This window comes from Chiloscyllium plagiosum, chromosome 11 (genome assembly GCF_004010195.1).
Source record: "Chiloscyllium plagiosum isolate BGI_BamShark_2017 chromosome 11, ASM401019v2, whole genome shotgun sequence".
NCBI classification, from domain to species: domain Eukaryota; kingdom Metazoa; phylum Chordata; class Chondrichthyes; order Orectolobiformes; family Hemiscylliidae; genus Chiloscyllium; species Chiloscyllium plagiosum.
In genome coordinates this window covers 72,963,420-72,986,393 of record NC_057720.1, presented here as the reverse complement: position 1 = coordinate 72,986,393, position 22,974 = coordinate 72,963,420, and the positions used below count along the sequence as shown (strand labels likewise).

Below are 22,974 nucleotides of genomic sequence, written 5' to 3'. Positions count from 1 at the left end.
ACTCCCGCCTATCACCCTCACCTTAACCTCCTTCCACCTATCGCATTTCTAACGCCTCTCCCCCAAGTCCCTCCTCCCTACCTTTTATCTTAGCCTGCTTGGCACACTCTCCTCATTCCTGAAGAAGGGCTCATGCCCGAAACATCGATTCTCCTGCTCCTTGGATGCTGCCTGACCTGCTGCGCTTTTCCAGCAACACATTTTCAGCTCTGATCTCCAGCATCTGCAGTCCTCACTTTCTCCTTAATGATCCCCAGGACTCAGTTGAAGACAGAATCCCAGTAACCCCCTCACTACCAGTGCTTAGTTTTCTTGTTGAATGCTGCTTCTTCCCCACCTTTGTTGTGTGACAGGTTTGCCAATGAATCCTGTGTAGTGACCCCTGGAGGAGAACCTGCCTAGGACTGAAGGAGCAGCCCCTCACCATGTCATCCCTTTCTATTTGGGTGGGGCTGACCTTTCTGAGGTTGGTCCACTTCCTGTCGACGGATTGGATTTTCCTGGGCAATTGGGAACTTTCAGTGCCTGAATTGCCCGCTGGCCCCATGCACATGGTACTCCAATGGTGGCCGAATCAGTGAGAGACCGACCAGCATGGATGCTCTCCTTTGAAAACAAACAGTCAGGGGATTTTTATCATTCATCCAAGGGAGCAAACAGGGACTCAGTTTGTTGTCTCACCAGAAAGACAGCATTTCTTACAGTGCAACCTTGGAGCATCCACTTGGATTTAGTGCTCAAGTCTGTGCAGTGTGTCTTCAATCCAGAACCTGCTGACACAGAGTGCTATCATTGATCCATGGCCGACATCGCAAATAAGACTTGCAATTCTAACACATCAGCCTTCCTCTATTGCTTCCATATTTTGGATAACCTATCAGCAACATCATGGAAAAACCAACAAATCTGAATGTGTTAAATATGATGAATGATGACTCCACTGAAAGTGTTAAATATTAGCCCAGATTATTGTAGCTGTTCAATTTTACATACTGCTGATGGTGATTGCTTTGAAATAAATTGGTTCATACTAAAAATTAGGTGATATTTTATACTAAAATCAGAAAGGGATTTTTGGAGAGTTTCAAATGGATGCTGCTTTCATGACTAGTGGCCAAAACCTCAAAGTACTGCAGACATTTTGAGAATTTAATTCCAATGTTTTTAAAAGTGGATTCCCAAACAGTCACAAGAACTGCAGGTGTAAATTCAGAAGTTAACTTGCAAAAAAGTTCTGCGTGGGGCTGATGGGACATAACACCTAAATGGGTCAAAGAAATTTCAAACAGACGAAACCGAGATCTCTTGCAACAAACAGAAAATTAGGAACTGACAACTCTTAGTTACATTAAGCCACCCCCCTTTATTTCCCAAACTGCTGATATGTTGTGTATTTTTCTCTTTTGAAGAATAGACAAGGATCGGCATTAAAAAGACAGTTTCAACTGCTGTGCACTTGTGGGACTGAACACTTTTGTGTGCACCAGCTTGGGTTTGAGCAATAGCATGCAGTGTTGGTTACAGTCAAAGAACCATCTCCTAGATAACCCTGCCTTGCAGGTAAAGGTTTTCTCTCACTCGAAGAGCTGCAAACCAGTTAGAAACAGGAATCAGGAAAGGAAATCTTGCAAAGGAAACTGCTTGTTCAGCTGCCAATGTTTTCTTATCTGCTTTCCAGGAAGAATTCAGAGATTGATTCATAGACTCGGAGAGATGCACAGGATGGAAACAGACCCTTCGGTCCAAGCCGTCCATACCGACTAGATATCCCAACCTAATTGTCAGCATCCGGCCCACATCCCTCCAAACCCTTCCTATTTATATACCCATCCAGATGCCTTTTCAACGTTGCAACTGTACTAGCCTCCACTACTTCATCTGGGAGCTCATTCCATACATGTACCACTCTTTGCATGATAACATCCCTTTTATATCTTTCCCCTCTCACTCTAAACCAATGCCCTCTAGTTCTGGACTCCCCCACCCCAATTTAAAGACTTTGCATTTTATCCTATCCATGTCCATCATGATTTTATAAACCTCTATAAGGTCATCCCTCAGCCTCCGACGCTCCACGGAAAACAGCTCCAGCCTGTTCAACCTCTCCCTATAGCTCAGAACCTCCAAACTTGGCAACATCCTTGTAAACCTTTTCTGAACCCTTTCAAGTTTCACAACATCTTTCCAATAGGAAGGAGAGCAGAATTGCACACAATATTCCAAAAATGGCCTAACCAATGTCCTGTACAGCTGCAACATGACTTCCCAACTCCTGTACTCACTACTCTGACCAATAAAGGAAAGCATACCAAATGCCTTCTTCACTATCCTAACTACCTGTGACTCCACTTTCAAGGAGCTATGAACCTGCATTTGAAGGTCTCTTTGTTCAGCAACACTCCCTAGGTCCTTACCATTAAGTGCATAAGTCCTGCTAAGATTTGCTTTCCCAAAATGCAGCACCTCACATTTATCTAAATTAAACTCCATCTGCCACTCCTCGACCCACTGGCCCATCGATTCAAGATCCGATTGTAATCGGAGGTAACCTTCTTCACTGTTCACTACACGTCCAATATAGTATTTTTTTAACATTTAATGTTTAAGCTCATTGCTTACTTCCAATTTGTGTGCACATGTGTTATCTGAATATTTCTTCTCTCATGTGGTCATTAGTAAACTCAATCATTTTATTCATTCCAAGAAAGCCTAATTGGCTCTCTTTAAAACATAAGTTAATTTGTGTTTGGAAGAAAGTTTATTCATGAGCAATGGAATCTTTTATTTTAATTAACCTTGCTGCAAGCAGCCACAAGGGGATGGGTGAATAAAAAAGGGGAGCTGATTCATCTCTCCCCATGTGGTAGCCTATCAATTTGGGAAATCCTGTCTGGCACTGTAACAAATTAGGCTGCATCACCTGCAATCTGGTAATAACAGCATCTAACAGAAAACCCAAGCTGTTGGTTCCGACTGAATTAGGATCAGAGAATTTTCTCTTTTAAGGATGGGAGACACTGGTTTGATGCAGAAAGGCTCTTAAATGGAAGAAAATACTTGCCTTTATTAGTCAGTGTATTATGTATAGGAGTTGGAAGGTCATGTTGCGGTGGTAGAGGAATTAGTTAGGCCATTTTTGGAATACTGTGTTCAATTCTGGTCTCCCTGCTATAGGAACAATGTTGTGAAACTTGAAAGGGTTCAGAAAAGATTTACAGGAATATTGGAGAGTTTGAGCTCTAGGAAAGGGCTGAATGGGCTGGGTCTATTTTTCAGGCGAATGTGAGGACTGCAGATGCTGGAGATTAGAGTCAAGAGAGTGGTGCTGGTCAAGCACAGCAGGTCAGGCAGCATCCAAGCAGTAGGAAAATCGATGTTTTGGGCAAAGATCCTAAAGAAGGACTTTTGCCCGAAACGCTGATTTTCCTGCTCCTCGGATGCTGCCTGACCTGCTGTGCTTTTCCAGATCCACACTCTTGGGTCTATTTTCCCTGGAGCGTCGGAGGCTTAAAGGTGACCTTATAGAGGTTTAGAAAATCATGAGGGACATGGATAGGGTGACTGGTCAAGATCTTTTCCCTGGGGTGGGGGAGTCCAAACCTAGACGGCATAGGTTACAGCTGACTTAAAAGGGACTTAAGGGGCAACATTTTCCCACAGACGTGATGTGTGTATGGAATGAGCTGCTAAAGGAAATGGTGGAGGCTGGTACAATTACAACATTTAAAAGGCATCTGGATGGGTATAAGAATAGGAAGGATTTGGTGGGATATGTGCCAAATGTAGGCAAATGGGAGTAGATTAGGTTAGGATATCTGATCGGCATGGATGAGAATTGTGAACATCAATGACTCAATTTGTTCTCTGAAAGGAAAACAATATACATCTCAACGGCTTCATCAACTGCACATGTACCAAAGATTTTTTTCTATGAATGAAGTATATTTTTTAAATTTAAAAAAATCTGGTCGGCATGCATGAGTTGGACCAAAGGGTCTGTTTCCATCTGTACAGCTCTATGACTCTCTGACTCCATAACTCAGTTTGCAATAGTAAATGTTTAAAAAATTAAGACCCTTTGGGCCCATCTCAGGGAATTACACCTCACTATGATGGGGATTTCACAACCTTTGTAATTAAAGGAATCACTGTTTGCTTGAAATAAGTTTGGGAACCTGGGATAATAAGTGGTTGACAGTGGCTTACAAGGCAATAATTCAGTTGATTGAATCCATTGTCATTAACTACAAGATCAATCTTTGGCAGTTTCAGAACATCAGGAGAATTATTCAAGTGAACCCATGATTCATGCTTTTTCTAAAGGATATAAATTAGATGCTCACTTTATCACTTTACCTAATTGGTGACACTGGGGGTTAAATGTTGTTGCCTTATTTTTAAAATGGGATGCAGCTTTATTTCTTGGTCTGTAACATGCACACCGTGAGTTGTGTACCTCTCAGTTCATGAGGAACCCCAATGATTGCCATACAATGAAGGACAACAGACAGGGTGAGGAAGCAGGAGGGCAAATCAGCACACGGGCAACAACCTTTAATGTCTCTGCAGTGGCAGGATGGCTGGGGTGAATGGCATGAAATAGGGTGGTCCAACACCAATGCAAGGTGAGACTGCAGGAACTAGCAACTAGCACAGTCGGGGACAGTGGTGTCAGTGACCTACCATTGTCATGTTTGCAAAATCCTCGAGCTTGCCATTTTCCCCACTGAATATTCAGCTGTAGGTTATACTGCTCCCACTAACTAATGTGCACGCCTCCTGTGAGTTCACAAGTTAACACACATTGGTTTGCTCCCCTGCCCTACTGGCTAACTTCCACTGTCTTGGGACAATGGCTGGGAACTAACTAATTAATAAATCCATTGCGCTAGGCGAAAGTGAAGACTGCAGATGATGGAGATTAAAGCCAAGAGTGTGATGCTGGAAAAACGTAGCAGGTCAGTCAGTATCCGAGGAGCAGGAAATTTGAAGTTTCGGGCAAAAGCACTTCATCAGGAATGAGGCACGGGCGTGGAGAGATAAACGGGAGAGGGATGGGGCTGGGGAGAAGATAGCTGAGAGTGCAACAGGTGGATGGAGGTGGGGGGGAAAGGTGATAGGTTGGAGGGGATGGTGGTGCAGATAGGTGGGAATGAAAATGGACAGATGGGACAGGTCATGAGGATGGTGCTGAGCTGGAAGGTTGGAACTGAGGTAAGGTGTGGGGAGGGGAAATGAGGAAACCGGCGAAGTTCACATTGATGCCAAGGGGTTGGAGGGTCCTGAGATGGAAGATGAGGCATTCTTCCTCCAGGTGTCGGGTGGTAAAGGAGTGGCAATGGAGGAGACCCAGGGCCAGCATGTCCTCGGGAGAATGGGAGGGGAAGTTGAAGTGTTCGGCCACGGGGTGGTGTGGATGGTTGGTGCAGGTGTCCCGGAGATGTTCTCTGAAGCGCTCTGCGAGTATGCATCCTATTTCCCCATTGTAGAGGAGACTGCATCTGGAGCAACGGATGTAGTAAATGACATGTGTGGAAGTACAGATAAAATGTTGATGGATGTGGAAGAATCCTTTGGGGCCTTGGACAGAGGTGAGGGAGGAGGTATGGGCGCAGGTTTTGCAATTCCTGTGGTGGCAGGTGAAGCTGTGAGGAGGGGAGGGTGGGTTGTTGGGGGGCGGGCACCTGATTAGGTAGTCGCAGAGGTAATGGTCTTTACAGGAAGTGGATAAGGGTAGGGAGGGAAATATATCCCTAGTGGTGGGGTCTGTTTATAGGTGGCGGAAATGTCAGAGGATGATGCGATTTATCCGGATGCTGGTGGGGTGAAAGGTGAGCACCGGGGGTTCTGTCCTTGTTGCGGTTGGAGTGGTGGGGTTCGAGGGCTGAGGTGCAGGATGTGGATGAAATGCGCTGGAGAGCATCATCAAACACGTGGGAGAGGAAACTGCAGTGTTTAAAGGAGGAGGCCATCTGGTGTGTTCTGTGGTGAAACTAGTCCTTCTGGGAGCAGATGTGGTGGAGGCAGAGGAATTGAGAATAAGGGACAGCATTTTTGCAGGAGGCAGGGTGGGAGGAAATGTAATCCAGGTAGCTGTGGGAGTCAGTGGGTTTGTAGAAGATGTCAGTGTTGAGTTGGTCCCCTTTGATGGAGATGAAGAGGTCCAAAAAGGGGAGGGAGGTGTCTGAGATGGTCCAGGTGAACTGAAGGTTGGGGTGGAATGTGTTGGTGAAGTTGATGAACCCTGTTCAACCTCCTCGGGGGAATATGAGGTGGCACCGATGCAGTCATCAATGTAGCAGAGGAAAAGGTGGGGAGTGGTGCCGGCATAACTCCGGAAGATGGACTGTTCTACGTAGCCGACAAAGAGACAGGTTTAGCTGGGGCCCATGGCTACCTATTTTGTCTGGAGGAAGTGGGAGGATTCAAAGGAGAAATTATTGAGGGTGAGGACAAATTCAGCCAAATGAATGAGAATGCAGTGGAAAGGTACTGGTGGGGACGTCGGGAGAGGAAGAAATGGAGGGCTTGGAGGCCCTCGTCACCTGGATGGAGGTGTAGAGGGACGGATGTTTGTGGTGAAAATGAGGCATTGGGGGCCAGGGAAACTGAAATCTTGGAGGAGATGGAGGGCGTGGGTGGTGTCCCGAATGTATGTGAGGAGTTCCTGGACCAGGATGGGAGGAGGATAGGTCAGCATCAAGGTATGTGGAGATGGGTTTGGTGGGGCAGGAGCAGGCCGGGATGATGGGTTGGCCGAGATAGGCTTGTGGATCTTGGGTAGGAGCAGGGTTCCCGAACTGAGGTTGGAAGCTGTGGATAGAAGATCCCCTGAGGTGATGAGGTTGTGTATGGTTTGGGAGATGATGGTTTGGTGATGAGAGGGGGCAGTAGGAGGAGGTGTCTTCAAGTTGGTGGCTGGCTTCAGCCTTGTAGAGGTCAGCGCACCCCAACCACCACTGCATCCCCCCCTCCCCCACCTTGTCAGCTGGTTTGATGGTGAGGTTGGGGTTAGACCTGAGGGAGTGGAGGGCTGCACATTATGAGGGTGAAAATTTGGAGTGGGTGAGGTGGGTGGACAGGTTGAGGCGGTCAATGTCTTGGCGGAAATTGGAAATAACGAGGTTGAGGGCAGGTGGCAGACTGGCATGGAGTGTCCAGTGGATGGGGCATGTTGGATACAGGTAAAGGGGTCCTGGAAGGTGGGCTGAAGTCTTGATTGAAAAAGTAAGCTCGGAGGCGGAGGCTACATAGATGACTGCATCAGCACCATCTCGTGCTCCCATGAGAAGGTTGAACACTTCATCAACTTCACCAAGACATTCCACCGTGACCTTAAATTCACCTGGACCATCTCTGACACCTCTCTCCCCTTCCTGGACCTCTCCATCTCCCTTAGCAGTGACTGAATCAACTCTGATATTTTCTACAAACCCACCAACTCCCACAGCTACCAGAATTACACCCCCTCCCACCCTGTCTCCTGTATAAATGTTATCCCTTATTACGAATTACTCCGTCTCCACCATATCTGCTCCCAGGAGGATGAGTTCCACCACAGAACACACCAGATGGCCTCCTTCTTTAAACATCACAATTTCCCTCCCACATGGTTGATAATGCCCTCCAGCATGTCTCATCCACTTCCCGCAAATCCGCCCTCAAACTCCATCACTCCAACTGCAACAAGGACAGAACAAACTCCAGTCCTCACCTTCTACCCCACCAACCTCCGTATACAACACATCATCCTCCGCCATTTCCGCCAACTACAAATGGACTTCACCACCAGAGATATATTTCCCTCCCCACCCCTATCCACTTTCCGTAAAGACTGTTCCGTCTGCGACTACCTTGTCAGGCCCATGCCCCCTATCAATCCACCCTCCCCTCTCGGCACCTTCCCCTGCCACTGCAGGAATTGCAAAACCTTCGCCCATACCTCCTTCCTCACCTCCGTCCAAGGCCCCAAATGAGCCTTCCACATCCAAAGTTTCACCTGCACTTGCACACGTTTCATTTACTGTATCCATTGCATAGGTCTCCTCTACATTGGGGAGACAGGGCACCCACTCGCAGAGCGCTTCAGAGAACATCTCCGGGACACCCGCACCAATCAACCCTACCGCCCCATGGCCGAACACTTTTTTTTTGGATTAGATTAGATTAGATTAGATTACTTACAGTGTGGAAACAGGCCCTTCGGCCCAACTAGTCCACACCAATCCGCCGAAGCGCAACCCACCCAGACCCATTCCTTGACCTAACACTACGGGCAATTTAGCATGGCCAATTCACCTGAACTGCACATTTTTTGGACTGTGGGAGGAAACCGGAGTACCCGGAGGAAACCCACGCAGACACAGGGAGAATGTGCAAACTCCGCACAGTCAGTCGCCTGAGGCGGGAATTGAACCCAGGTCTCTGGCGCTGTGAGGCAGCAGTGCTAACCACTGTGCCACCCATGGTGAACTCCATGGTGAGCTTGAACTCCCCCTCCCACTCTGCCGAGGACAGGAAGGTCCTCGGCCTCCTCCATTGCCACTTCCTTACCACCCGACGCCTGGAGGAAGAATGCCCTATATTCTGCCTCGGGACCCTCCAACCCCATGGCATCAATGTGGATTTCACCAGTTACCTAAATTCCCCTCCCCCCACCTTACCCCAGTTTCAACCTTCCAGCTCAGCACCGTCCTCATGACCTGTCCCATCTAACCATCTTCCTTCCCACCTCGCCGCTCCACCCTCCCCTCTGACCTATCACTTTTACCCTCACCTCCATCCACCTATTGCACTCTCAGCTACCTTCCACCCAGCCCCCTCCCATTTATCTCTCCACGCCCGAGGTTCCCAGCCTCATTCCTGATGAAAGGCTTTTCCTGCTCCTTGGATGCTGCCTGTGCTTTTCCAGTACCACACTCTTAAATCCAATGCGTTGCCTATCACTGCTGCACTGGATGCTGATATTCTACAATAGCCACCTCTGACAAAGGCAGAAGGCGTCAGGAACTGATCATACAATTGTCCCACTGTTTTCCACCTTGCCTTGGCTCTAAAGCTGTCTCAAAGGACCTGGGAAAATCCCTTGTACTAAACATGATAAACTTAAAAGCATAATAATACTCTCTGGTTGCCATTTGTGTATCTAATCTTATGTGCAATCGATTTTGGATTAAACCAAATTGTTGAGTGTTGATTTTTTTTCTAATCAACCTGTTCAGAGATTTTATTACACGCCCTGGAGTAGGTGAGGCTTGAAGTCAGGCCTCCTGGCTCAGAGGCAGGGACACTACCACTGCACCACAACAGCCCAAGTTACTAGGTGCTGACTTTCCATTTGGCACATTGTCTTTTTTCTGTCCTGCAAAAATATCACAGCAACAACTAACATTGGTTTCAAATAAACATCAGAAATCAAAACCGTTTGAAAATATACTGATAATTTATAGATCTTATTAAAATATGCAACTGTGAACAGGATTTGACCATTTGGCACATTCAAAAATATCCTACCATTTCATTAGATCTTTGTCTCAGTTTCACTAATACACCTTTGACCATACCTCTTTATACCATCATGCAACAATAACATACTTGTCTCAATAGAAAACTTAAACTGATGGAGCTTTCAGAAAGAACAAAATTTCACTATTCTTTCTGTATTACTTCAGGGAGTGCGCTGGTCACTTGGAAGGTGAGAATTAGTTCCCCATCCTTGTTGAATTTGTTAAATTGGGCCACATCAGAAGTAACCACATTGCTGTGGTAATGGAGCCAGACCAAGTGAAGAATCAGATGATAGCAGAGATTGTTACCATCATTAAGAGCAGTTTGATAATCCAAATTTATTGATTTAATTTCAATTCCACCCACTGCATAGTGAGATTTGAACCATGTTCCCATGGAAGTCATCTGGGTCAGTGGATTGCAAGTCCAGTGCCATAACTGCTACACTACCATTTTCCCTCTGGGAAGCACTGCTTTTAAATGACACCATTTCTAATTCAATTCAGCACCTCATCACTCCTCCCACACCCACATCCATCAGCACAATCTTTTTAACTTATTTCTTTTTGTTCATCTAGCTGTGCCTTAAACCTATTGGTACTATTTGTCTCAACCACTATTTTGAGTTGTAATTTTGCATTCCGAGCAAATAAGCTTCTCTTGAATTCTCTATTCAATTTAACTAAGGGTACTTTATATTTATGTTTGGACTTAACTGCACACAAATGGAAACATATCTACTTTAACTGTACCTAATAACCCTAAAGACCTCCATTATATCAATCCACCAACATGCTTTGTGCATCTATAGATGGCAATCCGACACCATTATTTGTGGCAAAGCTGGAGCATTACTGATGCGGGTGTCATTTTACCCACCAGAATTTCCAGGTTAGAAGAAAAGAAAAATCAGCAAGGGTTTCAATCTTGATGGCCTTTGTGGTTTTGACCAAAGTTTCTCCACTCTCTAATAGTTGTCCATTGCCAACATTCGTAAATGGATACACAGGCAATCGCTTTCAATGGGAGAGTATCTGGAAATATTGACAATAGACAATAGGTGCAGGAGTAGGCCATTCGGCCCTTTGAGCCAGCACCACCATTCATTATGATCATGGCTGATCATCCACAATCAGTATCCTGTTCCTGCCTTATCCCCATAACCCTTGATTCCACCATCCTTAAGAAAGCTCTATCTGTCTCTTTCTTGAAGTTTCCAGAGACTTGGCCTCCACTGCCTTCTGGAGCAGAGCATTCCACATATCCATCACTCTCTGGGTGAAGAATTTTCTCCTCAACTCTGTTCTAAATGGCCTACCCCTTATTTTTAAATGGTGTCCTCTGGATCTGGACTCACCCATCAGTGGAAACATGTTTCCTGCCTCCAGATCCCCTCTCATCCTTCGAAACTCAAGTGTATACAAGCCCAGTTGCTCCAATCTTTCAACATATGATAGTCCCGCCATTCCAGGAATTGACCTCGTGAACCTACGCTGCACTCCATCAATAGCCAGAATGTCCTTCCTCAAATTTGGAGACCAAAACTGCACACAACACTCCAGGTACGGTCTCACCAGGGCCCTGTACAGCTGCAGAAGGACCTCTTTGTTCCTATACTCAATTCCTCTTGTTATGAAGGCTAGCATGCCATTGGCTTTCTTCACTGCCTGCTGTATCTGCATGCTCGCTTTCATTGACTGATGTACAGGAACATTTCATTGTACTTCCCCTTTACCTAACAGGGGGAGGTGGAAACTATAGGAGCACATGGTGAGTTGGAGCCACCAGATACTATTTTTCTCAAGTTACTAAGAACAGTTTTTAGACTTGAAACATTGACTATGTGTCTCTGACCACAGATGCTGCCAGACCTACTGGCTCTCTCCAGCACTCTCTGTCTTTATTCCTAATAGATGACAATTTGATTTCTTGCAAGGCAGCCAAAATGTGATTAATGAAGGTTTTAGGTGAAAGTTTGTTGAATCTGTCGTATCAATGGGATCTTTGAAAGAAAATGTCATTCCTAAACCGATACTTCTGACTTAAGTGAGGGCCTTCCAAAATGGCACATTATCTTGAATGCGGTTTCCACAGAGACAAAGTGCTCTGCTAATAAAGGATACATTGTGGATTGAAAATGAGATTCTTGTTGTATTCCAATGGAGCTAGTGTCTGGCTCGGAAAACAGTTTTTTTTTATTCATTCATAGGATGAGGGTGACGCTGGTTTGGCCAGCTTTCAATGCCCATCTTTTATTGCCCAGAGGGCAGTTAAGAGTCAACCACATTGCTGTGGCTCTGGAGTCACATGTAGGTCAGACCAGGTAAGAATGGCAGTTCCCTTCCCTAAAAGGCATTAATGAACCAGATGGGAATTTCCCCGAGAATCAACAGTGGAACCATAGTCACCTGTCGATGTGTAATTCCAGATTTTTACATTAAATTTAAATTGCTGTGGCAAGAGTTGAACTGGGGTCCCCACGACATTACCTGGGCCTGTGGATTAGCAGTCCAGTGATACCATTGCCTGATGTGGTGGTTACATCTTAATCCCCAGCTCAAATCAAGAAAAGCAATCTCCAAGGCTTTACTGGAGGTGACTGACCCTGAACATGGTGTTTTCTCATCAATTTATTTATTCCGGTTCCAAGAGGCTGAGTATCACTATGGCAACTACTGCATGGTGACCTCAAATAAATCAAAATTATCATAACCTGAACAAGCATGAATGGTCATTAAAACATCCTCACTCTGCGCAAAACAAACTTCTCAATCCTACTGTACCCCATTCCCCAATCCTGCTATTCTGCAAAGTTATGAGAGCAGATTTGAATTTAGACTGGTCACTCGAAATACAACTCAACCAAACTTACTTCTTTTAGGAATATAAATTTCTATTAGGTTGTTTAAGTTCACAAAACGAGTTTTTCGATTGAACAATTGCACAGCACATACAGTGAGAATAGTTCATTGATTATGTTACAATGACGTGCTATCCAAATGATTAATTTAAGATATATTTATATCCTGGAGAGTGTGAAAAGAATATTTTGCAAAAAATGAGAGGCTGCTGCAATATGTTGCATTTGCAAAGATCACAAGCTGCTTGGCTGGAGTTATTGAGTCTGAAATACTTGCTGAGATAGGTCACATGACCTGTTTTGTGGGTATAATTGGATTTGAGCACAAGCAAGTCTGACAGATAACTTGGAGCAACAGCCTTTCCCCTCTTTTCTTTACCTGAAACCCTTCTCAGCAAACTGTGCGAGTTGAAAACCCACTGGAAAACCTCATCACAGCAAGTGGAGTGTTCCTAAAGACAAAATTGAAATCTACACCACCTCTGTATCCAGAAAACCAAAGTCAGCCAGCCATACCTGATCCAGCTTGTGTGCAAAGTATCAGGTCTAGAGAAACACTTGCACAATCTGTAATCTTTTATTGCTTGAATTTACCTGATACTCAGATAAATCACTTCAATATAACACACCGTAGAGTATATTTTTCCCTCAGAATTTGAGCTTATTTTAATTTGTTGTGTTATTTTCAAGAAGGATACTAGTTGTGTGCACAATCTGTTCTGATACAATGCAATAGCTCTGTTCCCGTGCAATCCTGCATTTTCAGAAAAGCACGCGGAAGCAGCACATTTAAGCCAATTGGACCAGAATCACATTATAGTCAATACCGGTAAGGCAAGTTTGCGTTCTACAAATAATGGTCAAATTTTTCAATTGTGTTATGGCCAATGTGTGTTGAAGAAACGTGTGTTAAGCAGAACTGACTGTAACTGCTCAGTTTAAACAGTCTGTTAATAACCTTTGCATCCTTGATGTTTTAGTAGCAATAGACTAGTTATTTACTTTTTACTTAAGGAGATTGGCTGACTAGTTAACTGAGCTATTTGCAGCTTGACACATATATATAATTAACAATAATAACTCCCATTTTAAATTCAGACTTTATTGTGACCAGTGGAGGAGAGGGACAAGGACTGCAATTGGTTCACTCCTTCTGACTTAGCTGTGATAATTATTTTCAGCAGGTGATATAACTCAAAGTGAATATAATTAGAATAACAATATAACAACTTTTTCAGAACATTAAACCAGATGTTTTTATTTGTATTAAACTATCAAATTTCAATCAAAGCAATGGTACCACTTCATTCCGAATTTTCAGATTACAAGGAAACGACGATAAGAAGGCATGCCAGTCTTGATTGGCATTCTAGTGATCACCTTTGGGAGCGTGTGTCTGGATATCTCGAAGAAGAGGATCGAGAATGCCTGGGATAATTTCCACAATTAAGCCACGTAAACTTAAAAAAGTCAAAAGGTCAGGGTACCAATGGGCTTTTCTCACTCATGTGGCTATACCGTCAACACAGGAAGAGGGTATCAAAGGGAAGTAGGAACACAGGTTTGTGTCTGATGTCACAGCAAAAAGTTTATTTTGAAGAATATAACCTTTTACAACAAGCTGGCAATTCAGAGTGTGAAAGTCAAATCTTCATTTTACCACTGTGCTACACATTTTATTTGGTCCTGAGGCTAAATTAATTGCTGCAATATAGACTAAATCTTTTTGCTCAAAGCTTTCAAAGGTAGATTAATTTACCATTCTTACCTGTGACTTCTTTGTTCCTGGATGTACATACTCTGCTGAATGCTATTAATAAAATGTTATTGTAACCCTTTGTGATGTGTGAACATACAGCATTACATCATCATCTGACCAGCAAAGGACGTAAGCATATTTTCATTCTTCAGCATGTTAACAGGTTATTATGTGCATAATAATCATAATAATATCAAAATGTGACAGAAGAGCAACACAACTTAGGGGCACACATATACAGATCATTAACAATATCTTAACAAGGGCATGATATGTGCAAACTACCACTCGAGTTCAGTTTTGTGAAAAATGAATAGCAAATCAGAACTTATATACAAATTGAACATAAGTTCGTCTAGATCACACAGAGTGGTTTGTCTAAGTTCTGGAAGGACTAGAAAGTTCAAAAAATATTTTAAAAAGATGATGCCAGAAATGAGAGGTTCTATCATATCCTGAGAAAGAGGCAGGATATCCAGAAAAGAAAAGATTGGGGGATGGTTTATTAGAGATCTTTAAATTTAGAAAATAGCCATAGAGAAGCAGTTTACACTTGAAAGCAGAGTCCAAAGTTAGACCATTATTGTGATAGTCACTAATGAATCCAATGAAAAATCAGGAAAAACTGCTTTATTCAGACAAATGACTAATACATGGAATCTGCACTACATGATGTAGCTAAAGGAAAAACCATAGATAAATTTAAGGGAATTCTGTTAAGTACACAAGGAAGAAAGGAATTAAGGATATACAGAAAAGGTGAGATGAAGTAGGGTGGGAAGGAAGTCTGTCTGTATAAAGCATAAAGACTAGCATAGACCAGTTGAGTTGGGGCCTGTTTCTGTGCTATAAATTTTAAGTAAAAGCAAATTTTATAGCCGGTTGACCTTACCATATCCTGTCGTTGAAAGGCCGAGGTGCTTCATTCGGGTTTTTACTAGTTCAGCCAGTTCTTGTCTCTCCGACCTTTTGCATAACGTCATGCGCTGACGATTAATCCGCTCTGTTACTTTATTAGAGTGTTTTGGTGCTTTTCGGCTAAGGCGCCTTGCCCACTGCATGCTTTTACGCCTCAGTAAAGGATGATCTGATTGGTCACTGGACGTCGAGTTCCGGTGGTAGTGATTGGTGCAATAACTCATGTGCTCTTTGGTATCTTTTGTATCTTCCCAGTCCTCGACACTAATGGATACTTGAGACTGAAAGAGAATCAATATTTTAATAACAAGCTTTAAACTGTATGACATAAAAGGTACATCTTGATAGTTCCTACACTTAACTATGTTAAGTGCGCACACAGAGCAGAAATGCATCTAAGTCCTGGCAGTGGGCACTGAATTATGTGGCTGCATGGGACAAGCCTTGATCATTTGTCAAGGATGCTCATTATATTTCAACAGATAGGTTATCAGGCTTAACAAATACTGAATAGTAGCTGCCTATTCAGTTTAAATGTTGGTTTTCCGAATACACTTTAAAGCCAGCTCACACTTCTTAAAGGAGGAGGTGCACTTTGGATTCAGGCAATCTGAAGACAGCTTTGTAGATGATAACACATACTAATATTGAAAGGGGCCCTTCACTTTTGGAACACCACGTTGGGGATTCCAGTGGAGCACTTTGGGAATGACACACTTTTTGCTTGGCTTTAGAGGCCCAGGAGGTGGACGTCACCCCATTGCCTGACAGATTTGGTTCTGTAGGAATAGGTGCAATGACATGGTCAGGGTTATACCCGGTGATTTCTAACTCCAATTCTGGTTGTCATCACCTCAACCTCTGCTGTGGCAACCAGCAGCATCCCACACTCACTCTAGATCCTTTTGCTCTTAATGCCACAGTTTACAACAGCTACTATCCTCAACAGTACCACCATAGGCTCCTCACACCTTGGTTACACTTCACTCTTCAATACTACAAGTAGATATTGATGTGGGATAGCCTTGAACATCATCTCACCAGTGAACCATTCTCACAGTCCTGGTGTCAAAGGAGAGGAGGTGAGGAGATCATCTATTTCAAAAGCTCTTCTCACTTAAACATTGCAGCGAGTTACAAACATTGGAAACACAAAGTCTGCTGTGCTGCACAGCTGCACCAGACTAGTCCGTGCCCTCAGGCGATTATAGTTTGCCCCATAAGAGCTCTGGAGAACTCTTCTGTTTTTGCAGAGCCAGACATATTGCTGTGGGTCACAGACATGAAGGGACAGGGGTTTGGAGCAATGTAGAGACATGGTGGTTATTGCCACAGAGACCAGGCACAGGCCTAGTGCCTACTCTAAATGAACATTGGAGCACTGGAACAGTTTCCCCCTATAAACCATAGCTGGTTCATGACAAGGGAAGAGCAGGCCAAATGTGAAGGACGTTTTGCATCCAGAGAAATCTAGGGCGGCACGGTCGCTCAGTGGTTAGCACTGCTGCCTCATGGTTCCAGGTTCAATTCCAGCCTCGGGCGACTGCCTGTATGGAGTTTGCACATTCTCCCCGTGTCTGCGTGGGTTTCCTTCGGGTGCTCCGGTTTCCTCCTACAGTCCAAAGATGTGCAGGTTAGGTGAATTGGCCATGCTAAATTGCCCCATAGTGTTAGCTGCAATAGCCAGAGGGAAATGGGTCTGGGTGGGTTGCTCTTCGGAGGGTCGGTGTGAACATGTTGGGCCGAAGGGCCTGTTTCCACACTGTAAGAAATCTAATCTGTATTAAAAAAAAATTAATCTAAATCTGAGATGTTTTGGCTCCTCAGCAGCCTCCAAAGGAAAGTGATGCATTACTAGCATCTTGAAAACAAGGAATATATGTTTGTGTCTGTCAGAATTGTAATCTTACTAACCTTGTGGACGTCACTGGTTGCAGCTTGAAGTAGCTGGTTATAGAGAAATTAAGAGCCGCTATTACTTGAGCCAGAGTGTTGGTCCCTATTTCTCCTACTGCTATACCAGACATTGCTATAGTACAGCCGCTCCTGTAGTATTTTAGGGTGTGACATCCTGACCTGGACAACAACACTGGCTTCTTGCTTGTTGTCATCTTTGACCCTGATCATGTCTTCATTGTCATGTTACTATTCCTGTTGTTGCCACACTGATAGCCTCAATATAATCCTAGCAACATACTGATTCTTTTTCAGTACACTTGCAGCCAGTTAAGACAAACAGTGCAACTGTAGCCAAAGGTCAACATTTCAGCTGCTCAAACCCTGGTCAACAGCCAAAACAGCCAAAAGTATTGCCCCCAAAATCTGTAACAGGCAAACATTAGTTGTCAAGAAAGATGAACGTAAAGAATAACAAAGAAGAATATGCTGCTGAGTCTTTTGAAACCTGCTCCACCATTCAATACGAACATGGCTGAACTAATCATATCAACTCCACGTTCCTGCATATCCTTGATAATCTTTCACTTTCTCAGTCATCAAAAGTCCACCTACCTCTGTCTTAAAAATATTTAGATTCTGCATTTTGAGGGAGGGAATTCCAAAGACTCTCTACCCTCTGGAAGAAAAACTGCTTCCACATCTGTTTTAAATGGATGATGTCTTATTTTTAAAACTCTGACCCCTCGTTCTAGATTCTCGCACAAGAGGTAACATCCTTTCAATATCTACCCAGACAAGTCCCCTCAGGATCTCACATGTTTCAATTAAGGCACATTTGATTGGAGCAGAAAAGTTTGAGAGGTGACCTGATAGAGGGGTATAGCTAAGGTGAACAGCAGGTGCTTTTCCCTCAGGTGGGGGGATTTCAAGAGTAGGGGCATATCTTTAAGGTGAAAGGATAAAGATTTAAAAAAGACATAGGTGCAACTTTTTTACTCAGAGACTGGTTCATGTGTGGAATGAACTTCTGGAGGAAGTGATGGATGTGTGTATAGTTACAACATTTAAAAGGCATTTGGGAAAGCGCATGAATAGGAAATGTTTGGAGGGATATGGGCCAGGTGCAGAAAGATGGGACGAGTTTGGTTTTGGATTTTGGTCGGCATAGACAGGTTGGACCGAGAGGTCTGTTTCCATGCTGTATGATTCTATAATTCTTCTAAATTCCAAAGGATACAGGCCTCTATCCAGGCTTTCCGCATAAGTGATCTGCTAATTCCAGATATTAGCCTAGTAAACCTTCTCTGAACTGTTTTTAATGCATTAGCATCTTTCTGTGAGTACAGTAGAATACAGAGTACTCCTGTTGTGGTCCCACCAATACCTTGTAAAACTGAAGCATTACCTCCCTACTCTTGTGTTTAAATCCCCTCACAATGAACGAGAACATTTGATTCGTTTTCCTGATTACTTGCTTACCTGCATACTAACCTTCTGTGATTCATGCACTTGGACACCCAGTTCGTGCTGACTGGCAGAGCTCTGCAATATGCTTCTCTTTTTACGATTTCAGGTAAAATTTCACTATTTTCCACATTCATTTAACCAATCGATATCACTTTGAAGGCTTCCAGTGTCATCAAATCATAGAGATGTACAGCACGGAAACAGACCCTTCAATCCAACTTATCCATGCTGACCAGATATCCCAACCCAATCAACTCTCACCTTCCAGCACCCGGCCCATATCCCTCCAAAACCTTCCTATTCATATACCCATCCAGATGCCTTTTAAATATTACAATTGTACCAGCCTCCACCACTTCCTCTGGCAGTTCATTCCAAAAACGTACCACCCTCTGTGTGAAGAAGTTGCCCGTTATGTCTCTTTTATATCTTTCCCCTCTCACCCTAAACCTAAGCCCTCTAGTTCTGGATTCCTCCAACCCCAGGGAAAAAACTTTGTCTATTTATCCTATCCATGCCCCTCATGATTTTATAAATCTCGATAAAGCCACCCCTCAGCCTCCGACACTCCAGGGAAAACAGCCCTAGCCTAGTCAACCTCTCTCTATAGCTCAAGTCCTCCAACCCTCGCACATCCTTGTAAATCTTTTCTGAACCATTTCACGTTTCACAACATCTTCCGAAAGGAAGGAGACCAGAATTGCACACAATATTCCAACAGTGGACTAACCAATGTCCTGTACAGCCACAACATGACCTCCCAACTCCTGTACTCAATACTCTGACCAATAAAGGAAGGCATACCAAACACCTCCTTCCAAGCACTCTGTTGCCAGTTTTTCTTTCCTGACATTGCTTCCCTTCTCACTCAACTCCACCCTTCTCATTATGAAGCTCTTTCCCCACTGAGTGCTTCCTGCTCTTTCAGAAGCACAAGGTCGTCCTCTCTCTCTTTCAATGCTAATCTTTGCCTCCAGGGTCCTCATCTCTTTTGTTCTTTAGCTGGAAATACAGTACCAAAGGGGATGAGGCATGTAAGGGTAGGAATTCTTTTATCCAACCACATTTTCAAGTGTGAATTCAGCACTGGATATACAAGTTTGCTTTTGAATGCCCAATTCATCGGACATTGGAACCAGGACTGGGGAAAGTGACAACAATTCTGGAAAGAGCTTAATTTGAAACATGCTGGGACAGTTTTCTTGGTGAATCATATAGTGAGGGTTGTATATAGGGCTTTAAACTAATTGTTGAGAGAATGATTCAATTAAAGGGCAGTTTATGAACTCAAAAAGAATCATGAGAGCACGGATGCAGGTTAGTGAAGTGACACGTGATAAGCAAAATGTGACAGGAAGGGATAGAAAATATATATCGAAGAGAGCAACAGAAATTAGAACCAGAGTTAGTAATAATGGTAAAATGGCAATGGTCAAGTCTCTTTATCTGATTACAATGAGATAGATGGGTTGATGGCACAAGATAGAAATGGCTTGATGGCTATTATGGAGACATAGTTGCAAAGTGACCAAGACTGAGAACACAATATTCAAGGTTATTGATGCATCAGAAGATAAACCAAATGATCAGGTAGCTCTGTTCATAACAAAAGCTATCATTGCAGTGGTGAGTGTTCATGTAGGTACAGTGGATCATAATGTGGAATCAGTTTGGATGAGCAAGGGAAAGACATCAAGAGTGTGCATTGTCACTAGACCCCCAAAGAGACCCTTCAGTGTAGGACAAAGTATAATCGGGAAACAATGGAGATGTGTAACAAGGGCAGTACGACTATCATGGGTGATTTTAATCTGCATATTATCTGGACAAATCAGATAGCCTGAAAGACGAATCTGTTGAATGCATCAGAGATCATTTCTTAGAGCAGAATATATACAGGTACAAGCTATTGTAGACAGAGTAATGTGTAATGAGATAGGATTAATAAGAGATCCCATTATTGAAGATCCTCTGGGGGTAGAGATCATAGCATGGCTGAATTTCAAATTCAGATTGAAATAGAGAAACTTGGGTCTCAAACTAATGCACTCAAATTAAACTAGGTCAATTTAAATTTATCTAAAGAAGGCTGGGTAAATAGACTAAAAGGATGGTTATGAGACAAGCAGTAGCAGACATTTAAGTAGATATTTTACAAAGGCTTAGCAAAAATTCATTCCAGTCAAAAAAAGGATGTGATGAAAAGGATGAAACACCCATGATTAACAAAGGTGGTGAAGGTGGCTAAAAAAAACTAAGACATACAAAGTGTTGAAAACAAATGGTCGGCCAGTGAATCATTATTCTCTGGTTTCAGAACCAGCAGCAGATGACAACAAGTCTAATAAAGAGGGATTCACAGAGTAGATTTTGAGGTATGCTTCCACTAATCTTGAACTAGAAGACGTAGTTACAAAATAAGGGGGCATTCATTTAAACCTGAAACATGAAGGAATTTCTTCTGCTGGAGACCAGTGAATATCTGGAATTCTCTAAACCAGAGAGTCGTGGAGGCAAAATCACTGAAAGTGTTTGAACAGGAGGTAGGTTGACATTTTTAAAAAAATGTCAATGAGTTGATGGCTGTGGTGAGCTGGCAGGAAAGAGGAGTTGAGGTCATGATCTTGTTGAATGGCTGGTAGGGTGCCTGGGCTGAATGGTCAACTGAGATGATTACTTCTTAAGTTTTTATATTGTTATATACATATAAAGAAGCATTTAGAATACATGACAATTAGAAGAAATATACATGTGGATCTTTCAATAATGGGGTTAAATGCTGACTTTGAGTAAATTGGGTGATATTGAGCGATCCATCTCTCATGAGTCTGATTTCCATGAAAGTCAGTTGGGAAAGATAAATAATGGATTGCTAACTCACTACTCCATGTTTTACACATTGCACACATAAACATATCCACCCCAACTATGACTTTTAAAAACGCTCAAACTGGTGAATCTTTTTTTCAGATTGATTTATAGTCATCACAACCACAGTTTGCTGACTTTCTTATTCAAGAAGGAAGATAGGCTCCTCCTTCAACATATATCCTCACGATTGGATGCAGGAAAACATTAATAACTTGAGAATGAAATGTTATTTGTGCCTCGCACAATCTATACCAGATTTATCAGGGAAACAATTACACTGGAACTTCAAAGTGATGTCTTTCCATCTTCTGCACCACACAACCCGAATTATTTTTACAGTAGTTTGGCTGATTGATAGAGCAGATTGATAACAGCAGTTGCGTGAATTCGTGCTGAACTAGTTGAAAATACAATCACTCATGCTTAATGTAATGGAAGCATTCATGGATATTGTTTGTTAAAGTCAAAGCACAATCACTATTTTTCTCATGTGATTTGCCAATGAAAGGCATTCAATCTCAATTTAGCTATGGCCTAAAATAAACTGAACATCTCAATTGTATTTGTTGGCAATAAAATAATTGTTTATTCAACAGTTTGTGTGTTGTATGATCCATATGTCAAACTATCACTTTATTGCGTGCCACATTTGATATACAAGAAATATTTGCAAAATTAAAACACCATGCAAAAGTTCACAGAACACTTATCCTTTTCATTCTTTATCATCGCCAGTCAATTTTACCTCCATAGAATGCTCTTTGTTATACAAGGATGATATCATCAATGTACTTTACAGGACTTCAACCTGAAATTTTCTCATTAAAGTCAAATCAGAAACAAGAGAATGTGATATGAAATGTACCATTTTCAATTAAAAACGATTGTAATAAGACCGAATAAAAATGGTCTGGCTGTGATATTTCAACAATCCACTTCAAGTATCCACAGCAAAGTACAATTTCTACAGCTATACCTCTGCCTTAGAGGGTAGAAATACTAGGATCATCAAACAGCACTGGTCGTTGTGAATAAAACATCTCTAGCACATCAAAAATTAGAAATTAAACATCTTATTCTTGTTAGCAAGTGAACAGTGACTTTTATAAAGGAGAAAAGCCTTTGTTCTGTTGCTCATGGCAAATGCAATTGTCTAAGTGAGCACTGAGATCTCACATCTGTAACGATTCTTTTCAGCAGTGACTACACTTCTGAAGTAATTCATAGACTAGGAAATGCAACAGAACATCCTGAAGTCATGAGAAGTGCTATGCAAATGCACGGGTTCTTCCTTTCTTCTTTATGTTAATTCCATTTTTTTGCAGTTTCTGAATTTTATTCATGTTCCGGTAAAACTGCCAACCCTTTGGTAACTTGTGAAAGTGACTTCTCTCCTTTCCCAAGTATCAAAAAAGTGATCTTGTTTGAGACATCAAACTGTGCCCGATATTGTTTCCATTATAGTTGCTATGTATGTTACTGAATAGTGAAAAGGAGCAGAAACTCACCAATGTACATTTTCTCCTTCCCTCAAGCATGGCAGATAGAATAGAATGGAAGCTGATTATTATTCCCTACTTTTGATCTATTTGAGACCAGTTCAGTACAGAAAGTTTGAATCCGTGTTTTATATGGCTAGTTTATGCCACTTAAAGCATTTATCATCTAAATCATTAGCTCATCCCCCATTGTA

At 42.8% G+C, this 22,974-nt stretch overlaps 1 protein-coding gene across 2 annotated transcripts in view; it reads right to left on the bottom strand.

Annotated features, from left to right (window-relative positions):
• Positions 1–22,974, bottom strand: part of kcnt2 (potassium channel, subfamily T, member 2) — a 689,705-nt gene that overhangs the window by 91,786 nt on the left and 574,945 nt on the right. For both annotated transcript variants that reach the window (XM_043699803.1, XM_043699804.1), the window contains one exon: positions 15,019–15,325. In XM_043699803.1, the coding sequence (XP_043555738.1) occupies positions 15,019–15,325 (307 nt within the window). The remainder of the gene's footprint in view (positions 1–15,018; positions 15,326–22,974) is intronic.